Source organism: Miscanthus floridulus, chromosome 13, assembly GCF_019320115.1.
Source record: "Miscanthus floridulus cultivar M001 chromosome 13, ASM1932011v1, whole genome shotgun sequence".
Taxonomy (NCBI): domain Eukaryota; kingdom Viridiplantae; phylum Streptophyta; class Magnoliopsida; order Poales; family Poaceae; genus Miscanthus; species Miscanthus floridulus.
In genome coordinates, this window is record NC_089592.1 from 67,560,668 (window position 1) to 67,583,095 (window position 22,428).

The window sequence follows — 22,428 nt, forward strand, 5'->3', positions numbered from 1 at the left end:
GTAACCATATGATTGCATTTACTGTTTCTGAGTCATGAAAAATTTCCAGTGTGGCACCTTTCCGTTCAGCAAGTAGTATAATAATGTTCTCAAGACAATTCAGAAACCAGAGGCCATATGTAAAGATAAGCATTAAGCAATTTTGCATTGCCAGAATTCATCATCAACAAGATCGTAAATGAGGGACAGCCAAAGAACATATCAGAATTCTAATCAAGACAAGATATAAACAACTGACATGAACAAGACCAAATTAAGGCGATAACATAGCAACAGCTATTAGCCTATTACTCCCGTTTTCTAAGTACATACAAACTCTCCTCCAATCACAGCATATGCTAATTCAAACCTGATCAGACAAGCATAACTTACCGACTAAATCAGTGAGGACTGACCACCAAACAAAGAACCACGCCCTAAGCTACAATTTACCACCAAGTCTATTTGGGCACAAAATTACATTTTACACAAAGGTTCCCTCGCCGAAAATCCTTTTTTTTCCCTCTAGGCCCGCTTATGGCCGTGATATCTCCATCGGCCTCGCTTCGCCGAACACACGCCCGGAGCCGCCTTTCGCTGCCTCGATGTCGTTTGCTTCGCCGTCACCATCATCGTCTTCTTCTCCATGGTCGTTTCCCCTAACCAGCGGGCACGTACCGCGGCTCCTCCTTGTAGAGGCTGCACATCCGGAGGTAGAGCGCGACGACGAGCACGACGGTGGCGGACAGGTACCAGCTGAACTGCAGGTTGACGAGCGCTTTGGCGCGGGCGAGCGCGCCGCCTTCGTCGCGGCACCGCGCGACGTCGTGCCCGTCCTCGTGGCTCAGGACGCATCCCTTGGGCAGGAGCGCGGGCGTCCACAGCATGACACCCATGGCCACGAACCAGACGCCCTGGAGCACCAGGCTCGCCGACCGCACCAGGCTCACCGCGAAGCTCCGGGGCGCGGCGACGCCGAGGACCGTCGTGGCGAGCGTGACGGCGACGAGGCCCTGCAGGAGGAGGTGGTACTGGCCCTCCACGCCCACGTGGTCCGCCGAGTGGAGGTGGAACAGCATCAGCTCCTGCGCGTCCCGGGCACGGCGCCCGGGGCCGGGCGCGGTCGAGGAGGATGGCGGACGCGGCGTAGACGAGCAGCGCGAGCGAGATGGACGCGTGCTCGAAGTGGTGGAGGTGGTCGGATGGCACGGTGCCGTCGTCGTCGAACGGCTGGTGCCTCGCGGGGCCGACGACGAGCTCCATGAGGATGGACGCGACGGCACCGGCGATGACGAGGATGAGCTCCAGGTGGCGCGCGCCGCGCACGGGGAACCATACGGGCGCGACGTAGGAGCCGGGACGCAGCAGGAAGAGCCTGATGTGGCTGTAGAGGTGCCATAGGCCGACGACGATAAAGCCCACGCCCGGTGCGACGTGGCCGACGAGCGTGCCCATGACGCGCCGGCGTTGACCGAGTTGGGCCTCTGCTTATTCTCCGGTGTGGGCGTGTAGGAGAGCAAGGCAGCAAGCGATGGTGTGGCCGTTTTGGGTTTGAGGTCTCGGGGTTTTAAGATGGTTCGACTACGGCTTGGAAGGTTTTACGAGCTTCTTCCGTGGAGTTGGACTTGAGGGGTTGCATTTTGTGCATGTGCCGCACTCTTCTCTCTAGAACATTTTTTTAACAAATTTTGTTTCACAAATGATATACAACACACATGTGTTTTAGCGCAAAAAAACATATTGATTTTTTTTATCTCTCTCCCTCTCTCTCTCACCGGTGACCACTGGCGCCAGCGTCGAGGACCGGCGAGCTTGCCCCGGCGGCGGCGGATCTGTGATTTGTCCTTCCATAGAAAAAAAAAGTTATGATATGTGATCTGTGATCTGTGGAGGCTGGAGGTAGAAGAAGGGTGGAGGCTATTAAATCTTAATCCTATGACGCAAAAAAATCATGTATTAAAACTGCATAAAACGCATGGTTGTGTACTAGACAGACTCTAAAAACATGTACTTTGCTCGTGGACATTGTAAGGAATATGAACCCAGGCAAGGGTTTAGTGATTTTGATAGTTAATTATCAATAATAATAATTTGAACTAACAACGTGTGCTAGTATATAAGTACATTACCCCATAGGATATAAAGATGAACTTGAGCTAGACTAAAGCGAAGATCTCAAGCAATCAACATATCTAGATGATAGAACTTATTTAGCAACTCAGTATAGGTGCTCACGCATTTCAGCTAGTTGAGTGCCGATGGATAAGTAATATAACCTTTAGGTCCTGGATCCTGGAATTGAATTTATTTTAATAATAATAATCTAGATATATGTTAATTAAGCTAATATGGTTGTATATGGATTATATTTGTATATTATTATCGGCTATATGAGGGGGATATTTATGTGTTGCATTTCTATTGTAGGGGAGTGAGTTGAAGAACGCGTTAGAAGTTACAAAATAGAAACATAAGATAATAATCTATAGAATCAATTTCTATCGTCTCCCACCATATGTGAACTTTGAAAATAGGCTTATATGTGAACTTTGAAAAGCGGTGGAATATCAAATTCCAAACCAAATAGTTTAATTTATTAAGTAGATTTTAATTTCTTCAAATAAAAGGATCAAAACGACCCCTTAATATATTTGTTAAAATCTTAAGATTTTCAGCTCAATTTCTCGAAGATGTTTATAAAGATGAGTGTGAATATGTATAAGCTCAAACCTCTTGTTGTTTTTCCTACGTACGGAAAGTCAAATGCAACTCTCTCTCTCTCCCACGTTCATATGACTTGACAAATAGAACTTTCGGACGAACCGAATGGCTCGCTGGAGTCATGTTAGCTAGTATAGCAAAGTCAGATTAAATTCCACGTAGATAGAGGCAGCGTCCATACAATTACACACACACATGAATAGAGATTAGCATCGGTGGTGTTCAAGTCATTTGCTCTCTTGACCAAACCAATAACGGTCAAATCAAGTAGCCTATATCTATCGGCAGTGCTACCACCCGGACGGACGCTCGCATCCGGACACCGGCGCCTGCACTTCGTTTCGCGCGCCTCACATGGGGGCACCACCCCAAACGTCACTAGCAACGAGAAGAGGGGGAGTGTGCAGTGCCCGCTGTGCCTCTGGTTCGAATGCCCAGCCGACGCTAGAAGGATGAGGAGACACCGAGGTGAGACAATATAATGCGAAGAGAAAGATGCAACACCCGATCTACTTTTGAAACATTCATATGCAACACTTGCAACATACGTCTGAAGACAGATAAAACACTTGCAAAAACACCTGAAGAAAAACACTTGAAACCATTGTATAATATACGTAACATCTAGATAAAACACTTGCAACATATGTGTGAAACATATGCAACATCCAAATAAACACACTTGCAACATATGTCTGAAAAAATAGATAAACATTAGGAACAGAAGCTTACAACATACGTGTACAACCATTTCAACAATGCAACATCTCGATCTACTTTTGTCATATCCATATGAAACACTTGCAACATACTTATGAAACATCTAAAACACTTAAAATATAGGCTTACAACATGCTCTTTCAGCGCAACATCTCCTTGCTACTTGTGAATGAAGGCTCATCGGCGTGTGGAGTTCACCGGTGGCACGGTGCTCGGCGCTCCGGTGGAGAAGGTCATGGCAGATCTGGTGGAAAAGGTAGCGGTGGGCGGGAGGCGCAGTGGGGAGGGAGGAAGACCATCTGTCGTGCTTAGGCGTGATGGAGATGTCGATCGGTGGAGCGGAGGCGTGATGGAGAGGGAGGCACGATGGAGAGCATGGTCGTCGAGGCAGCATGGCAGAGCACCATCGTGAAGCGCTGTTGCAGCGCTATGGTGAGGTGAGTTTTTTTATAACGGTTGTGGTGGGAGCGGATGATTAGATAAGAGGCTGTCATTGGGCTGGCGTCGCAGCCTAGCAACAGATTGTCCTAGACGGACGGATGCTAGCTTCCCAGAATTAACATATATCTATATCAGAAAGTCAGAGGAAACATGTGAAAGCTCTAGTTTAGTTTTGGTAAATTGATGAAACCCTAAGTGCTAACCTAGTTTATCAAAGTGATTTTGAGATAGGTTGCACTACTCCAAGTGGTGAAGCAAATAAAGATCATGACATGATGATGGTGATGCCATGGTGATGATCAAGTGCTTGGACTTGAAAAGAAGAAAGAGAAAAATAAAAGGCTCAAGGCAAAGGTATAAGTGGTAAAAGCCATTTCGTTTTCGGTGATCAAGACACTAAGCGAGTATGATCACATTTAGGTTCGGTAGCCATACTATCAAGAAGGGTGAAACTCATATCGAAATACAGTTATTAAAGTGCCACTAGATGCTCAAACTCATTGCATATGTATTTAGGATCTACGATGGTGCCACCAGCGCCCTATACATAAAAGACAGGGTTTCACAGAGTGGACCGGGCGCTGGCCTCAACTGGACCGACACGTCCGGTCAGTGGAAGCAGCGAAGACGCTGGCGTCGGTCTTCGACTAGACGCTGGGTCACTTCATGACCGGATGTCAAGTGGGTGCGTCCGGTCCCGCTAACGTGGGGGCACAGAGAAGAGGAGAAGGACCGAACGCTTTTGCTGCATCCGATCATGACCGACCGGATGCGTCCGATTATAGTTGAGCAGCTCTAGGAGCTCTCTAGACTCGACTGGACGCTGCCCCTCCTGCGTCCGATCATGATCGAACTGACGCATCCGGTCGTGACTAGAACCTTACTACAAGTGACCGAATGCTAGGGTCCTATGTCCGGTCCTACAATGTAGAGCGTTCGGTCACAACTTAAGTGCACTGATGACCATTGAGATCGAGCGATCAACATTTGAAGGCAGGGCCACATGGCGTGTATCGCGCAACCGGATGCTGGGGTCCTATGTCCGGTCGATCTGACCAGCACGTCCGGTCGCCCTGATTTTTTCAGTGAACAGAGGAGCCAACGGCTCTATTCGTGGGGGCTCTCTATTTAAGCCCCATGTCCGGCTCTAGCTGACTCTCTTGGCCATTTGCATTGGCATAGCAACCTTGTGAGCTTAGCCAAAGCCCTCCCACTCATCTCCATCATTGACTCATCATCTTTGTAAGATTGGGAGTGAATTCAAGTGCATTGCTTGAGTGTTTGCATCTAGAGGCACTTGGTGTTCGTGTTTCGCTGCGGGATTTTCTTGTTACTCTTATGAAAGCTCTAGTTTGGTTTTGGTTAATTGATGAAACCCTAAGTGCTAACCTAGTTTATCAAAGTGATTATGAGATTGGTAGCACTACTCCAAGTGATGAAGCAATGGCGGAGATCATGACGATGGTGATGGCATGGTGATGATCAAATGCTTGAACTTGGAAAAGAAGAAAGAGAAAAACAAAAGGCTTAAGGCAAAGGTATAAATAGTAGGAGCCATTTTGTTTCGGTGATCAAAACACTTAGCGAGTGTGATCATATTTAGGTTAGATAGGCGTACTATTAAGAGGGGTGAAACTCGTATTGAAATGCGGTTATCAAAGTGCCACTAGATGCTCTAACTCATTGCATATGCATTTAGAATCTAGTGAAGTGCTAACACCATTGAAAGTATTTGTGAAAATATGCTAACACATGTGCACAAGGTGACACACTTGGTGGTTGGCACATTTGAGCAAGGGTTAGAAACTTCATCGACGCCCTAGACAAAAAAGATAGGGGTTCACAGAGTGACCGAACGCTGGTAGTGTAGTGACCGGACGCTGGGTTCAGAGTCCAGTCAATAGCAGCAGTGAGCACGCGTCTCGGTCTTGTGACCGGACGCTGGCGCGAAGAGTGATCGGACACTGGCCGGGCACGTCCGGTCAGTGCTGACGTACACTGATGTGGGGCGCATAGAGGAAACGTTAAGTGACCGGACGCCGAGTGAGTCTGGTCGAGCATGACCGGACGCGTCCGGATCGTGAAATTTCGCGTTTGGAACCTTACTGGAAATGACCGGACACTGGGGTCCTGCGTCCGGTCACTTTCTAACTACGCGTCCGGTCATCACTTGACCGTTGAGATCAGACGATCAGCGTTTGAAGTCGATGACATGTGACAAGCATCGGGCGACCGGACGCTGGGGTCCTACGTCCGGTCGATCTGACCGGAGCATCCGGTCAATCTAACCGGAGCATCAGGTCACCCCGTGTTGTGCCCAGTGAAGGGGTACAACGGCTCTATTTTATGGGGGCTTCTATTTAAGCCCTATGGCTGGCTCAAGCTCACTCTCTTGGCCATTTGCATTGACATAGCAACCTTGTGAGCTTAGCCAAAGCCCTTCCACCCATCTCCATCATTGTTTCATCATCATTGTGAGATTGGGAGAGAATCCAAGTGTATTGCTTGAGTGATTGCATCTAGAGGCACTTGGTGTTTGTGTTTTGCTGCGTGATTCACTTGTTCCTCTTGGTGGTTGCCACCACCTAGACGGCTTGGTGCAGCGGAGGAGAATTGGCACGAGTCGGTGATTGTTCGTGGCCATCTCCGGTGATTGTGAGGGGATTTGTACCTTCTCCGATGGAGCGCCGAAAGATAACTCTAGTGGATTGCTCGTATCATTGAGTTACCTCACTTGTAGGTAGGTTCTTGCGGTGTCCAAATTATGTGGACGAGGTTTGTGCAACACCTCTTAGCCGCCGAACCACCAAGTGTTGGTCGACACAATGGGGACGTAGCGTGTTGGCAAGCACGTGAACCTCGGAAGAAAATTAGTTGTCTCTTGCCAATTGGTATTCTCCCGGTGATTGATTTAATATTCACCTTGTGATTGGTTCACTCCTCTACACGACGATATAATCACTCTACTCACTCATTTATATTCTTACAAACTAGTCATGGCAAGCTCTTTCATGTAATTAGAATTGAGAGCTTGATTTGTTATTTTAAGTTCATCTAGTGGAGCTCTTTAGAGTAGCAAGTTTAAGAGCTCTTAGTGAGTAGTAACAATACAAGTTGTGTGCCTAGTAATCATTGCAACTAGAATTGTTGGATAGGTGGCTTGCAACCCTTGTAGAGCTAGAGCAAGTTTGCATTTTGCTATTTGTCATACTAATCAAATTGCTCTAGTTGATTTGTAAATTTTTAAATAGGCTATTTACCCCCCCCTCTAGCCATATTAGGACATTTCATCTTGGTGGTTGCTGCCACCTAGACGGCTTGGAGTAGCGAGGATCGTCGAGCAGAGGTTGGTGATTGTCTTCGGCTCCGATCGTGGTGATTGTGAGGGGTTCTTAATCTTTCCCCGGTGGAGAGCCAAAAGGTACTCTAATAAATTGCTCGTGGCTTGTGTGATTCCTCATCTTGTGTTGGTTGTGCGGCACCCTATTGAGGGTTTAGCGTGTGATGCCAATTAGCGCGTGAACCTCTAAGTGAGTGAATCGCCACTAACGAGGACTAGCTTGTCGGCAAGTAAGTAAACATCGGTAAAAAATCATTGTGTCATCATTTGATTCCGAGGTGATTAGTCTTCATTGGTATTCATTCTTGTGATTGATTGGTTCATTCCTCGACTCGGCGGTATAACCATCTTGCTCACTCTCTCTTTACATTACCGCAAACTAGTTGTCAAGCTCTTTAGTGTAGCTAGTCGTGAGAGCTTGTTAGTTTAGTTAGTGTGACTCTTTAGTTAACCTTTGAGAGCACACTAACTTAGTGTAGTGACATAGCCATTGTGTGGATAGAGACTATATAAACTATAATTGTGGTAGGTAACTTGCATTTTTAGTAGGCTAACGCAACACTCGCTTCACCTTATATTTGTCTAACCGGTTTGATAAGTGTTGTTGTAGAAATTTTTAATAGGCTATTCACCCCCTCTAGCCATTAGGACCTTTCAACATAGCCAAATAATTGACTTCTGAAATTAGTGTGTACCTCAGCTGGTTTTATTTCTTATGACATAATTTATCTATCCAAATTTAAGTTTTTGACTTAATGCAAGTGTCAGATTTAACAGCCTTATTTTCTTAGTGGTAGACGATATGTCCGTTGACATCAAGGCTTATATGGTGACTTTGTTAATCATATCTCTTATATTTTTAATCCCCACTATTCTATCTCATCATGCAAGATATTCACATCAGCATTCACTAGCACATGCAAGTATATCTTCATTCAAGCTATTTACATCAACAAACCACATCATTCACTAACATATATTTAGTTGTCTACATTAGAGGGTGCTACATCATTCACTAACATGCATTATGATATTTATTCATCCATATAAGTAAATATAAGTTGTATGAGTTTATCTGTGATTTTCAGCAGCAACGAGCGGGGCATCCTTCTAGTTTTGAGATATGTCAGCTCAATCTTTTAAAGATAGGGTGAGTGTTTAGGGTGTGATTCGTACAAAAAGAAATATTGACTTCTTCGATTAAACGTCTCGAGAGGCCCTGTGGAAAAGATGAGGATGCCCGCACTTACTAAACAAGTATGTATAATTAGATTAATCATTTTTTACAAAGGCTTTAATTTTTTTTATAAAAAAGTCACTTGGTATAAGATTCCTGTGCGCTTCCCAAACGAGAGACCATGGTTTCGCTCATCATGACTTTTATTTCGTACCCTACCATCGGTTGCTTCCGCAAGAAAAAGCTCGCTCTTTCAAAGTTCAAATTTGGTGTCCGGTGGTCTAGCTTGTACTACTGTAGAACACCACTATAAGAGGATGTTTGGTTGCCCCTCCTAAATTTTAGTCGCTGTTTCATCGAATATTTGGACACATGCATGAAGTATTAAATATAGACTAATTACGAAACTAATTGCATAGTTTGCGACTAATTTGCGAAACAAATCTTTTAAGCCTAATTAGTCCATGATTTGACAATGTTTGCTATAGTAAACATGTGCTAATGACTGATTAATTAGGCTTAAAAAATTTGTCTCGTGGAGTACTGACGGATTATGTAATTTATTCCGAACACCCCATACAACATCCTCCTGACACACCTCCTAAATTTTAGTAGCTGGATCCAAACACCCCCTAAATCCGCTTCTCATTATCGGTTCTAAACTATCAGTTTTAAAATCAGCAGTGAACAAGAGGCAATGATAATAGTGTAAGGAAAATGACATTTACACTACCACAAAATTGATTTTAGAGAAAGGCACTTAGAATGTCCGCCTCTGTTAATAGCGAACTTTAGAGACAGGTATTTGTAGATTGATGATTAACAGAGACAGACATCTTAAATGATTTTCAGGGGCAGCCATTTGCTTGGAGACCGCCTAACTAGAGGCTGTTACTAATTATGACCATCTCTGTTCATTAAAGAGATTGCTTACTAAAATCAATTTTTATGGTAGTGTAAAATCAATTTAAAACTGGTAGTTTAGAACCGATAATGAGAAGTGGATTTAAAACTGATATTTTAGTACCGATAATGTCCCTCTCTACAAATAGTTACATCTAAAAATAATCTTAACTTTTTTTATATTAATTTAGATGAAGGCGAATTTTATATTAAATTATAGTCATCGATGTGACCTACAACTTTGTAGTTAATATGTTTTTTATTTGAAACTATTTATAATCTCAAAATCTTCTAACATAAAACAACATTTTTACTTCTTGTTGCTAGTAAAAATATACTTTCCCTCTTTCTCCGTGTTGCTACTACGACGAAATACACATGCATAGTATATGTCGCATATGCGATAGCATAGAATGCATTATGTCGCACCAACTCCAACATTTTTACTTGTACACTAATTTTACTTCTTCGTGGAACATTTTTTTTTCTTGTGCTAGAATATGTAGCGGTTCCCTCGGGCCTCGGCCCTCGCTTGGTGGGACAATCTCATGGGCAATCCAATGTGAAGCTGTTGCACGCACACACTTTACAAAAGTGGCACGAGTACACGACCCTAGACGTGCAACGACATTATCCCAGACAGGCGAACAAGTGATCAGTGAGCACTGAGCAACATTTTTCTACACGCGCTCTTCGACAGGAAAGACATGCTTCTGCAGCGGCGGCGCATCCCCGTCGCCGGCGACAACGCCGCTGGGCGGCGTCTGAAGCTGCATGTAATCCAAGCACCGGCAGTAGTCCACCCTGAGGCACAGGTACGCTGTGACGACCCACACGGCGGCGAGCGCCCAGCTGAACTGCAGGTTGGCCATCACCACGGCCCTCCGTGCCGCCTCCTCCGTCGCACACGCCACCGCGCTCCGCATTGCCGCGCCACTTCCCTCCACGCCGCCGCGGCACCCGACCGGCACGAGCGCCGGCACCCACAGCGCGAACCCCATGACCATGAACCACATGCCCTGGAGCAGCACCGATGACGACCGCACCACCGCCACGGCGAAGCTCCTCGGTAGGACGGCGCTGGCGGCGGTGGTGACGAGGGATGCCGCCACCACCAGCTGCAGCAGCCAGTGGTAGTGGCCCTCAAGGCCGGCGTGGTCCGCGGAGTGGAACCGGAGCAGGAACAGCTCCTGCCCGAACACCGACGCGGCGAGCGCGGTCACCACGTCCCCAACGGCCCCGCCGGGCGTGGCCGTGGCGGCGGCGTCACGGCGCCGGGAGGAGACGACGTCGGCGGCGAGCGCTACCGATGCGTACACGGCGAGGTGGAGGTACATGGTGGCGTGCTCGAGGCTGTCCGGCTGGAGGGAGAGCGCGAGGATGGGGAGGTCCACGAGCTGGTCGGCGATGGCGAGCACGGAGAAGGAGAGCAGGAGGTAGAGCTCCAGGTGCCTCAGGCCGGGCAGCAGCGGCGACGGGAACGGGAACCAGGTAGCGGTGCGGAAGCCGGAGGCACCCTTGAGCTTGTAGCCCTTGACGGTGTTCAGCGTGTGCCACACGCCGAGGATGGCGAAGGTCAGGCCGGGGAGGAAGTGGCCTAGGAAGGTGCCCATGGCATAAAACTTGGCTCGTACGCCGGCGTCCCTGGTCGCTTGGTGTTCGATCGTGTTCGTTTGCAGTGGCTTAAATAGATCATGGTGTCGGTCCGGCCCTTCACTTGCGTTGTTAGTGATAGCATTGCCATTGTTATTGTTATTAGAATTTAAGGACATGTTAGGGAGGCACAGCATGCAGCAGGCTGGTTTGGACTCCACTCCAGGGGAAAGATGCACAGGCAAGCTAGTGCTGGCTTGCATGGAAAAGATCAAAAGCTGCAGAACAGAAATACGGGTCTACTTCAGGTGTCTTGTTTTGTCGTGTATCTTAGATTTATCATATCATTGCCAGCAAGGAAAATTGATGCAGACAATCAAAGATTTTTAATTTCTCATCAGGGAGGAGCTAGGAAAAAGTTTCTCAAAAAAAAAAATTCAAATAACCACATCCGAACACACTCACAGATTCTTCCTGTTCCTGGTGATATGCTACTAAAAAAGAGAATCATTCTTCATCAGGTGGACGGCAAGAGACGCCCGTATCGACATATTCACCAGTGCTTTGCTTCACCACATTGCTCCATCAAACTGTAAACTTGTCATGGACACACAACAAGTGTTTTTTCATACATGTTACAGGATTTGGCGAAGGACAGAGACATGAATTCTTGATTTCACGCGAATGCTTTTGTATGGATATCGTCATGAACTCATTATTAGTGGTTGGACCTAATTTTGCCGGAAGGAATGTGGAGAGCGGACGATCGACGATGCAGATGCACTAGTCAAAAAGAAGTGCGGGGTGCGTTCGATTCCATTTCACCGGAGTGGTGATTGACGAGTCGTCCAAGTAATTAGCATTCGCCAGAAGTCGAGTATACCGATTAACTTTAGTTGGCATCCATTGATTTTGCGTCATTTTGTCCTATATATATAGATAGATGACGTACTAGCTCATTTTGGTTAAGGCAAAATCACGACAGGAATCATTCCAGGAACTAAAAGCTTATATAAATTGAATAGCAATTCCTGCGAGGAACTCTTCCTGGCGTCATTCCTGGGAAAGCGAACGGGCCCTTAACGAGCTGCGTGCTCCCACAGGCCAGCTCGGGCCGTGAGCTCCCACTAAACTGGTGGTGTCAGCATCGGCAACACCAAGCATCACAAGAATTCAAAGAGAAAAGAAAAAAAAACACCAAGCATCACAACTAACAAGTAAAGCAGACATGGATGAAGCCCAGGTAGAAGATGTGTGTGTTCCGGCTCTGTGAGCTGTGTCTTGGAGCTTTGCCGCCGTGTGTGTGAGAAAAGCAAGGGAAAGAGAGCAGACTTGTATGACCAAACATCCTACTTTCTAAGCATTCATATTCGGTTTCTATCTTCAATTCCTGCCACTTACTATCTCCAATTCTACCGCTCTACAGCTACGTTTTTTTTAAATAATGGAAAGAATTCCTTGCAAAAAAAATGGAAAGAAGTCTCGAGCTTCATCCCATTAGTTATTACAACAAAATACAACAAAGTATTTTAAAATAAAACAACTTAGCTTAATTGTAACTTTAGTCTTGGAGATGGATAACCCTTAGATGGCTCGTCATCGTCAGTTTGCATGCCTTTCTCGGCGTCTGACAGTTCCTGGTAAGCGGTAACCTAAACAACTAGGCTGTTATATTAGCATGGCACATATGCCAGCTACCAGCTGTTGTAAAAGACGAGTACATGTTTTTCAACTCACGCCCGGCTCAGTTTCCTCCCTGGTTTCTTTAAAATAGCTATTTCAGTTCTAAAAAATTGGGGCTCGATTTTATCTTAGAATTACCCAAGTGTATTTTTCATCCTTATCATCGTCCCAGTTGTCGAATCAAATAGCACACTTTCAATATTTATATCGATATTTTAAAATGAATATAAATATAGATCTGAATATCCTCGAATATAATTATTTTTTTAGATTATGGACAAAAACGTAATATTTGTATCCGCAATTGGTTATTAGTTGTTATTTTAATTTATCAATATGTTCTTAAGGTACTAAATAGCATTCGTATAAGTTGTGATTGCTCCCACAAAAGTAATGTAGTAGGATATATATATATATATATATATATATATATATATATATATATATATATATATATATATATAGAACTACTATCATGTAGCTGGCTACAGAATAACTTATTCTGTAGCCACTTTGAGTTACGATAATTACTATGTTATTTTACGAGATTATAGTAACTCCTTACTAAGTGGTTTAATATAACGTTATGGTAAATATCCCATGTGTTATAGTAACCCAACTATCGTAAATATGTATTTATATTATGGTAAATTAGTATATAAAATTATAGTAAATGGAGGTGGCTACAGAATAACTTATTTTGTAGCCGGCTATTGAATAGCCTCTCCCTATATATATATATATATATATATATATATATATGATACCATTACAAGGTAAAATTTACAATAATGAATTATAATTATTAATGGTCACTAAAAAGTTTTTAGATTGTCCACTAGTGATGTTTTTATTCAAATATTATTTATCTATCTCTAGTTGACAGTCCGGCATTGCACGTATACAACGAGGGATGAAGTTGAGCTAAAGGAGAATTTTGAGGACTGCAATGCATTTGATAGTTCATAGATGAAATTGAGCGCAAAATACAAAGTTTGAGGACTGAAATGGTCACTTTAATAGTCTGTGATGAAACTGAGCCCAAAGTAAAATTTGGACTCTAAAATGGTCAGTTAAAAGTTTAAGGATGAAACTAAGTCTCAAACAATAGTTGATGGACCAAAATAACTATTTCACTTTTTTGAAAAAAAAAGAGAAACACAGAGTAGACGTATAATTAGCGTCGAAGTGCTATTAAGAGCAAGCCCGAGAAGAGGCGCAGTGTATCATTCTGACATGTCGGGCGCATTAGCTGGAAGGCAGCAGAGGAGGAGAGAGAGAAGGGGCCTTAGCGCTAGATGCCGCGATCTGCTCTCAGGTATTCCAACTCGAGGAGCAGCTTTACGATGGGGTATAAGATGAGATGGTGCAAATAATTGAACAATAGAAACTTGATCATTAGCATAAAACTAGGATTTATAAAAAAATATATAAAATAATTGTGGAGACAAGTAAAACGATCATTGCAACTTAGTTGCTGTATGGATGACTTTTGACTTGTTTTATAGCTAAACAATTTACGAGTATTTTATTGAACTCGCTCCAAAGTCTAAAGGTACACTACTTTGGCAAACTGAGCTTGTATGATGGCCGGGGAACTACTCTACAACTAAGGCCCTATTCGCTTTTTTTATAATTTTTTTTCGGCTTGTTTTTTTCAGTCAAAACTATATTTTTCTCTCACAATAAATTAACCGGAACAGTATTTCGGCTTGTTTTTTCAGCGAAGCGAACGACGGAGCCTAAGCATTGATGGCCCCAGGCACGCGTCAAGATTAATATGAAGCCCTAAAACATGAGACAAGCCGCTTCAACGGTTGACAATGGACAAGACGAAGACCTCGGTTAGAGGGCAATGGAGAAAGCAGAAAGAAACATGTCGTGTGAGTACGACGGCCAACATCCACCCAGAAAATGCTTCTCGCACGCTCTCGCATGCACGGCGCGGCAGGAGGAGCATGCATGCAGCATGCTAGACGACCTCTCCCACTGCTCCAGAAAATGGAAGAGGCCGGCAAAAGGATGGGGTCTTGTCGAGTGATGAAAAGGCTAGCGGGAGCCGAGATCAGTATCCAGTTTATAAGCAGACACAATGTGACGCGGTCTCTAAAATTACAATTTATTTATTTATTTTAATATAATTATAAATTTATAATCATGGATAGTATTGTAAATTTAATCATATCAAATTTGTATTAAAAAACAGTTGATCAAAATACTGATTAAAGATTATCGAGTTTGAATATAACCTAATATATGTGTACGCCTTACCAACTAGACGGGAGGGGTAGTACTAGATACTAGTAGTTACGGACTATGTATGGACTCGCCAGCAGGCTTTCGGGAGGCCGTAAACGATTGTGGATTATTTACTGCTGGCTGGTTTGGTGTGAGAGAAAAACACTGTTCCCGGCTAGAAATTTACGATCGTTTACGAGCAAGCGAACAGGCTGAAGCTAATAATACAATCTACTTTTGGTTATATGTATTTGTTTCAGCTGAGTCGGTTTATAAGATCTGGTTTTTAGGGTGAGCTCTACATATACCCCTTCATCTTGTGCATTATATATGTCTCTCTTGTCATTACAAAGTTCTAGCTACATCAATGGGCATTCAAGAGAGTGCTTTGACCTATTGAAGTGATTGAGATTTTCTAATCAAAGATTAAGGATTTCATTATTCCCTAGGGAGTAGCATGTGTCCATCCACTCTTCTCATTAGACTTGTGTTAGGTCAAATGAGAGCTCATGTTTGTTACTGTTGGTGATTGGCATCACCTAGACAGCATGGTGGTGTCGAGGAGCTTGGTGATCTCTCTGTGGAGATTGTGAGGGACCAGTCATTGGAGTACACATCAATTGGTGATACATCGTTTCAGAATAGAGAAGGATCAACCACTAGAGAGCACTTAGTCCGTGCATGAATAATGGGAGAGCAATAACCATGCATTGGTGCTCCAATGAGAACTAGTGGAGTGTCGACTCTCTGATACCTCGAGAAAACACCGCTTTGCCCCTTTCCTTTACACTACGCATTTACTAATTTCTTGCAATTTACATTCCTAGAATTGTTATGCTAGCTAGTGTATGTGGCAGAACCGCCTAATCTAATGCCTCCCAGGAGCACTTGTCTTCCTTTAGACACTAAGTACTCAAGGGATGACACCAAATTACGCAGTTCCGTCGAGCACACCCCAGAGAGAACCCGAAAATCCATATTTTTCCATCAGAATCACAAATTAGAGAATAAAACTTACATCATTATTAACCATTTCTTACATCACTTTTAATATGACATCAGAGTTATAAACAATTTAATTTAATAGCGGAATATAAACGTGTGATCAGAGTTTTAACGGAATTAAATACCTACTCATGACATGAGGAAGCATTGACATATAAACTATGGCAATAGATTATAAAACTTCTATTTATAAAAACATTTAGTGAGAATTATAGATAAAACTATATCGTCGGCAGTCCTCTGAGGGGTATCCACGAAGGTAAATTGATCGGTAGAGAGGTGTGTAATCAAGAACAAGAAGGCAACAGAGACACACGAGTTAGACAGGTTCAGGTCATCAGTATGACGTAATACCCTACTCCTGTGGTCTATTGGATTGTATTGGCTATCGTATGATATTGTGTGAGTTTGGAGGAGGTCCCTGCCCGCCTTATATAGTCCGGAGGGCAGGGTTACAAGTTGGTTAGAAATAACCAGAAAGTAATAACAGATTACAGGAATCATGGGATCATACGTATCCTAACAGATCTCGTACTATCTTCAGGATATCTTTCCGGTGTCTTGCGGGAGACGCTGAGCAGCGTCGTGCCCCGCAAGGCTTCGTCTTGTGGGCTGGGCCATCCCTAGGGGCACAACCCATGTGGTCTACTGTGGGTATCCGGGGTCATACCCCCCACAGCTAGTCCCTGAGCGCTTTGTACCCGTTGTGCAACGCTGTCTTGAGCTTGTCCGAGCAGGTACGAACAAAGCCGAGCAGTCAAACTCATGGTCCAACCATCGTGATGAGTTGCCGAGCAGCTATGAGTAGTTGCCGAGCAGTGTGAACCATCGCCAAGCAGCGCAAACCGTCGCTGAGCAGCGTGAACCGTCGCTTAGCAGCGTGAGCCATCGCCGAGCAGCGTGAGCCGTCGCCGAGCAGTGTGAACCATCGCCGAGCAGTGCAACCCAAGTATGGCTTGCCATAAGGGTGTAAGGAGCTCAAGTTCAGAATTAAAAATTTCTTCGTAGTGGACCAAGTGTGCCAACTTAGAGTCCGACCACGAAAAAGGGAGATAGTCTTCTTCAGCTTCAAGAGGTGCGGAGTCTTCTAGAATAAAGCAAACACATTCACCGCGAGGTGAAGTGTGCCCACTTAGTCCCCAAGCCTGATAGTAGATGACGTAGTCATGTGGTGTCAGGGTCCAAAGTAGAAGAGTAGTAGAAGACCAGCCGAGCAGATAGGCAGTCCCCGGGCGTAACCCCGAAATGAGAAAAAGCACATTCACCGTAAGGTGAAGTGTGCCAACTTAGTCATCGAGCCTGATAGTAGGTGACATGGTCACGTGGTGCCAGGGTCAAAAATAGCAGTCAACAGAAGAAAATCCTCAATGTGGTGAGGAACCGAGACGTAATGTTGATGCAGTCCCCGAGCCACAAGAGGAAATCTTAGAGAAAACAAATCGTAGAGAAAATACCAGGGGAATGGCTGTACAGTAGTAATTACTGAGCCATAATGGTTGGCGGAGAAGTCGGTGAATATTCGGTGAGCTGGAACAAATTGCGAAGATAAATGGGCGATACGGGCCACGGTTGCGCAAAAGCCCAGGTAACGGCCCACCTTGCTGTTGTGGAGAATTCGGAGAGGCGTAAATCATGGGAACGGTTTCCCAAAATCCCTCGAATACAAAAAGGTGGGGGAGTGCTTTATAACTACGCCACCACACCCCGCGCTTCCACCTTTGCCACTTTACCAATTCATCTTCCTCCTCAGCCCTCACACTTCTAGATTCATATCCACGCGTGCTTCTGCCGCTAGCCCTAGTTTGGATCTGAGAGATGGCGCATAAGAGGGGAGCTGTGAACTCAAAGAAGGCGAGCCCAAAGAAGGCGAGCGCTGGAGCCAGCCGTGACGAAGAGTGGGTGCCGTCGCGCACGGGGGAGGTGGAGCTCAACAGATTGGTGGAGGCGAGCATTCTTCTAGACCGTGTCACCGTCGGATGGTGGCTAGCCAGCGGTAAGCCCTTCCTAATGCCTCATACTGATGAAGTTGTAGTATTTGAGGATTATTTATGGCGTTCTTCTTGAGGGATTTATTGGAGTTTTGGAGAGTCAGTCTATGCAACCTTCACCCAAACACCATATTACACATATCTATCTTCATCCATTTCTATGAGGCATATCTTGGAATATTTCCCCACTTCAACCTCTTCTGTCACCTGTTCTGGCTGAAGAAGAAGGGCGGTGGTGGTTCCAAGGTGGTCAGCGGCATGTATCTTGAGCTACGTGATGGAATGGTAGGCGAGTACCTTACTATGCCACTGAACACATCGCTGAAGGGGTGGAACACCAGGTGGTTCTATATGAAGCAGAGCCACCCTACCATCCATTACGACGCCGACCACATCCCGAAGAGCTAGAAAAGCTAGTCAGAGAGGCCAAGTAGTGCTGATATGGAGTAGGTGAGGGAGCTCCTTGACTTAATAAAGGGTGTGAGAACCAACGGTGGACTGGTGGCGGCGAGCTTCATAGTGCACCGCATCTAGCCCTGCAAGGAGAGGGCCCATGTGGGCTATGACTTCAAGGGCGACACGGACGGTACCTGGGAGAGGACGGAGATGCTATTGAGGGACGTTGTGCAAGAGTGAGCCATAGAGCTATTCGCTCCATTTGCCTCGTTCAACGTGTTAGGGATGATGAGACCCTTTAACTGTAAGAACCCACCACCTTAGGTAAACATCTCAATTGCATGTTCCTAATCCTTTTTTGTCCTTTATGATTGTCGAGCAGTGAGCTAATGCACTCATGGAAAGATCCATTCATAGGAATGATCGGTGTACTTCTCAGGCATGCCGAGGGGTGATTGGCCACAGGCAGTAGATGCCCGGCCACCGACGCAGCCTGAGGAAGGTGTTGTTAGCGCCTCATTGGAATCCGAAGGCACCGATGCTAGTCGGACGAAGAGTACCCCTAGAGTCAGAGAATGTCCATGGGAAGAGGGCAGTGGTAGATGAGCTGGCCTGGAAGAAGAGGAAGACAGCGGGTGCTGTCCCCCACAAGCCAGGCGGCATCTCGCTTGGCGATGATGGGACCACTTGGATGTGGAGCGCCGCGATGTCCGAGTGGTTGGATGACGACGAAGTGTCAGTGGCTCCTCCACTGAGCAGTAAAGCACCTACACGCAACATGTGCACGGAGGAGCAATCGAAGGGAGGGGTGGGAGTCCTTGAGCGGCAGGCAACTGGAGTTCCCGAGCAGTAAGCAACAGGAGTCCCTGAGTAGCAGGTGACGGAAGCCCAGAGCGATAGGAGGAGGCGAAGCTGATGGCGGAGGCCACAAGACCTCTACCCCATGGCACGGGAGTCGACCCTAGGGCCGTGCCTGGTGGCTCAGGTAGGCGTCGCCGGTTCAAAAAAGTTTACTGGTAGGCCGATACGTAAGTATCCTTGACTTGGAGTTATCTTGGTGTAGTATCCTCATCTCTTTTTGCGACTAACGAGCTGATCTGATGCAGTGCGAGGCATACGGAGGATCTAACCTCGCTCGTCCAAACTAATGAGTAGCCAGGTGCTGGTCTCGGGGTGGAGGCAATGCCGTTGGACCCTATCCCAAAGTCCCTGGGTGCTCGTCAGTCGGCGGAGGAGTCAGCCGCTGTTGCTGGTGGACTTGGTTGCGGTGAGAGGTTGGCGTCGACAGTGTATGGGTTGGCGACGGTGCCTGAGGCAACGGCGGAAACCGCCAGGTCTTCGGGAGCAAAGACTAGAGTCGCTGATGCTGCGCCAAAGGCCAGAGCGGAGAAACCTACAGTGTCCGAGGAGTAAATGGTGCTTCCTGATTTGTTGATGGGCATGCTCAGACACGTTGTCCGACCACGGAGCCCCCTAGTGGTGCCTCCAGCTATGGCGGTGGAAGACGAGGTGGAAGGGATTGAACGTGAGGAATCTTGACCCCAAGCTGTCCAAATCCTCCGCAAGCGTGGCGACAAGTGGTGGTTGTTGAGGAGGAAGACACCACCCGGGAGCTCAGGAGGCTAGAGTCTACCCTATCCGTAGTGATGAAGCAGATCAAGGTCAGTACTGCATCTATAATGTTCATCTTTGATGTTGGAGATTGTTCTTCTTCATCGTCTTGGCATTTTTGTAGGGGATAACTCGGACTGCCGAGCAGCAGCGCCAGCTGATAAAGAGGATGGAGCCCCTCGCCAAGGAGAATGAAAAACTCAAAGAGGTGATGAAACTTATGGAGAAGAACATCTAGATGGCCCAGCACGAGCGAGACCTTACTGAGTCCAACGCGCGGGACCTAGAATACCAAAAGGGCATCCTATCCGAGCAGCTGGTGACCGCGTTCGAGCAGCTGTGAGGCAAGTCTGAGCAGCTGGCCACTATCTTTGAGCAATCATCGAGTGCTTCTGAGCAACTATTGCGGAAGTTCGAGTAGCTCAGGAATGTATCCGAGCATAAAATAGGTATGGCGTATCGGCGAATGCGCTTTTGTATTGCTGAAGTATTATTTTTTTATGATGACCATTGTGCTTGTAGAGCAATATGCGGAGCTCGGCCAGCTACGCCAGACTACCGAGTAACTCCGAGAGGAGAAGGCGAAGGAATCAGAGCACGCGGAGAAGCTGACCGAGGAGCTAAAAGGTGAAGTACTTTGTGGTCGGAGTTACTGCTAGGGTAATTTATTAATTTGATGGATCCTTGTGATGCCTATAGACTATCGTCGGAGGGTTAAGGCACAATTTGATATGCTGGAGCAGGAGGCTAGGACCCAGAGGGACAAGTTCGATGCCATAGTTACCAGAGTCAAACCGGCCCTCGACTGTGCTGACCTAGTGGTGGCTCCTTAGCCCGATGGCAGGTCGCCACGTCCGAACACCATCGTCGAGAGGTGCAAGGTGGTGTGGGAGAACTTTAAGAGCTTCAACCATGATGCCATTGTTACTGCCATTACTCATGCCCTTGCGGTGGTCTGGTCCCACTACCCAACCGTTGACCTCCAAGCGATAGGGGCCAAATTCGCTAGAGGGATGGGTGAGATGGAGCATCAGCAACTGGAAGATGAGGTGGAAGATGCGGAGAAGAAATTGGCTGGTGACATTGACCTGTTCGGCGAGATGGATAGCAATGGCGAAGCTCGGTGATCTGCTTGGAGAGTTATGTTGTATTAACTGAAGAGAGAGTAGTTAGAATGCGCAAGGGCGCAAACAGACATTTATGTATATGTATAAATGTTGTAAAATGACAAGTGCATGTTTATGTAGTTTGCTAGTAGCGTGGTGAAAAAATCGTTATAGTGTTAACCCCAATGCAATTATATGTAGTATAAGTAGCGTCCGAGCAGTTAGTTCGTTATGGAACTCTTTGGCCTTAGCTAGCCCATAGTCCATAACATCGAGCGTGGAGCCCGTGCACATATAGGAGGAACAGGCATGACCAAGGAACCATAGCCGACCACCCATAACGTAGAGCGCGGAGCTCGTAGCATGTATAGAGAGAGATCATAGACTAGGTCTTCTCCATAGAGAACAGAGCAGAACGTATGCTGCTCGGCGGTTGGCGAATTAACTTGGAGATATACGTAGTATAAGTGGCGTCCGAGCATTTAGTTCTTTCACTGAGCTCTCGGCCTTGGCTAGCCCATAGTCCATAGCGTCGAGCGTGGAGCCTGTGCTCGTGTAGGAAGAATAGGTATGACCAAGGAACCACAGCCGACCACCCACAATGCAGAGCGCGGAGCCCGTAGCATATGTAGGGAGAGATCGGAGACTGGGTCTTCTTCATAGAGCACAAAACAGAACGTGTGTTGCTCGGTGGTCGTGGAAATATCTCAGAGATATGGAGAAACATGGCGGAGTGTTTATGGCAATCACATATTAGAGATATGGAGAAATGTGGTGGAGTAGTTAAGGTGATCTCGTATTAGAGATATAGAGAAACATGGCAGAGTAGTTATGGCGATCTCGTATTGGAGATATGGAGAAACGTGGCAGAGCAGTTATGGCGATCCCGTATTGGAGTTCGTTAATGAGTAGCTTAGAGCTCGGCGACCGTAAGTGGAGATTAAATCGTAATGGAGAAATAATGGAGACAAATTATGGCGACCAAAACATTATTCATCATGGAGTAGAGAATACATATCTGGAGCATTTCAAGGATAGAAACGTATAACGTGCTCGATGTGCCATGAATTGGGGGTATCGATTCTGTCCAAGTCACATAGCCAATAAGACTCTGGTCGAGTAACCTCCTTGACAACGTAATTCCCTTCCCATGGGGAGGAGATCTTGTCCATCCCTTCAGTTTTTTGCTTTCTGCGGAGAATGAGGTTGCCGACAGCAAATGAACAACCTTTGATGTTGCGATTGTAGTACCTCTGCAAGCCTTCTAGGTACTTGGCTATGCGGACGCAGGTGATTAGGCGTTCTTCCTCGGCCCTGTCGACATCCTATGTCCGAACAACTGTGGCTTACTCTTCATCATAATTTTCCACCTTAGGTGCTCGGAAGGCAACGTCCGCTGGTAGTACGGCTTCTGAGCCGTAGACCAAGAAATAGAGAGACACACCGGTGCTGCGACTAGCGTGAGTGCACAGTCCCTAGACCACAGCTGGTAGCTCTTTGAGCCATCTACCCAGATGCTTTTCTTCT

At 46.1% G+C, this 22,428-nt stretch overlaps 1 protein-coding gene and 1 pseudogene across 1 annotated transcript; both read right to left on the bottom strand.

Annotated features, from left to right (window-relative positions):
* Positions 1-263: 263 nt before the first annotated feature.
* LOC136498869 (uncharacterized) lies at positions 264-1,471 on the bottom strand (annotated as a pseudogene).
* Positions 1,472-9,745: 8,274 nt separating this feature from the next.
* Positions 9,746-10,962, bottom strand: LOC136502244 (uncharacterized). Its single transcript, XM_066497703.1, has one exon. It carries the CDS (start codon positions 10,892-10,894, stop codon positions 9,962-9,964), a length of 933 nt encoding a protein of 310 aa, XP_066353800.1. The 5' UTR covers positions 10,895-10,962; the 3' UTR covers positions 9,746-9,961.
* Between the last annotated feature and the right edge of the window lie 11,466 nt (positions 10,963-22,428).

Bases quoted from the DNA above. Each gene is read 5' to 3' on its own strand.
- LOC136502244 (XM_066497703.1), bottom strand. From the start codon at position 10,894: ATGGGCACCTTCCTAGGCCACTTCCTCCCCGGCCTGACCTTCGCCATC.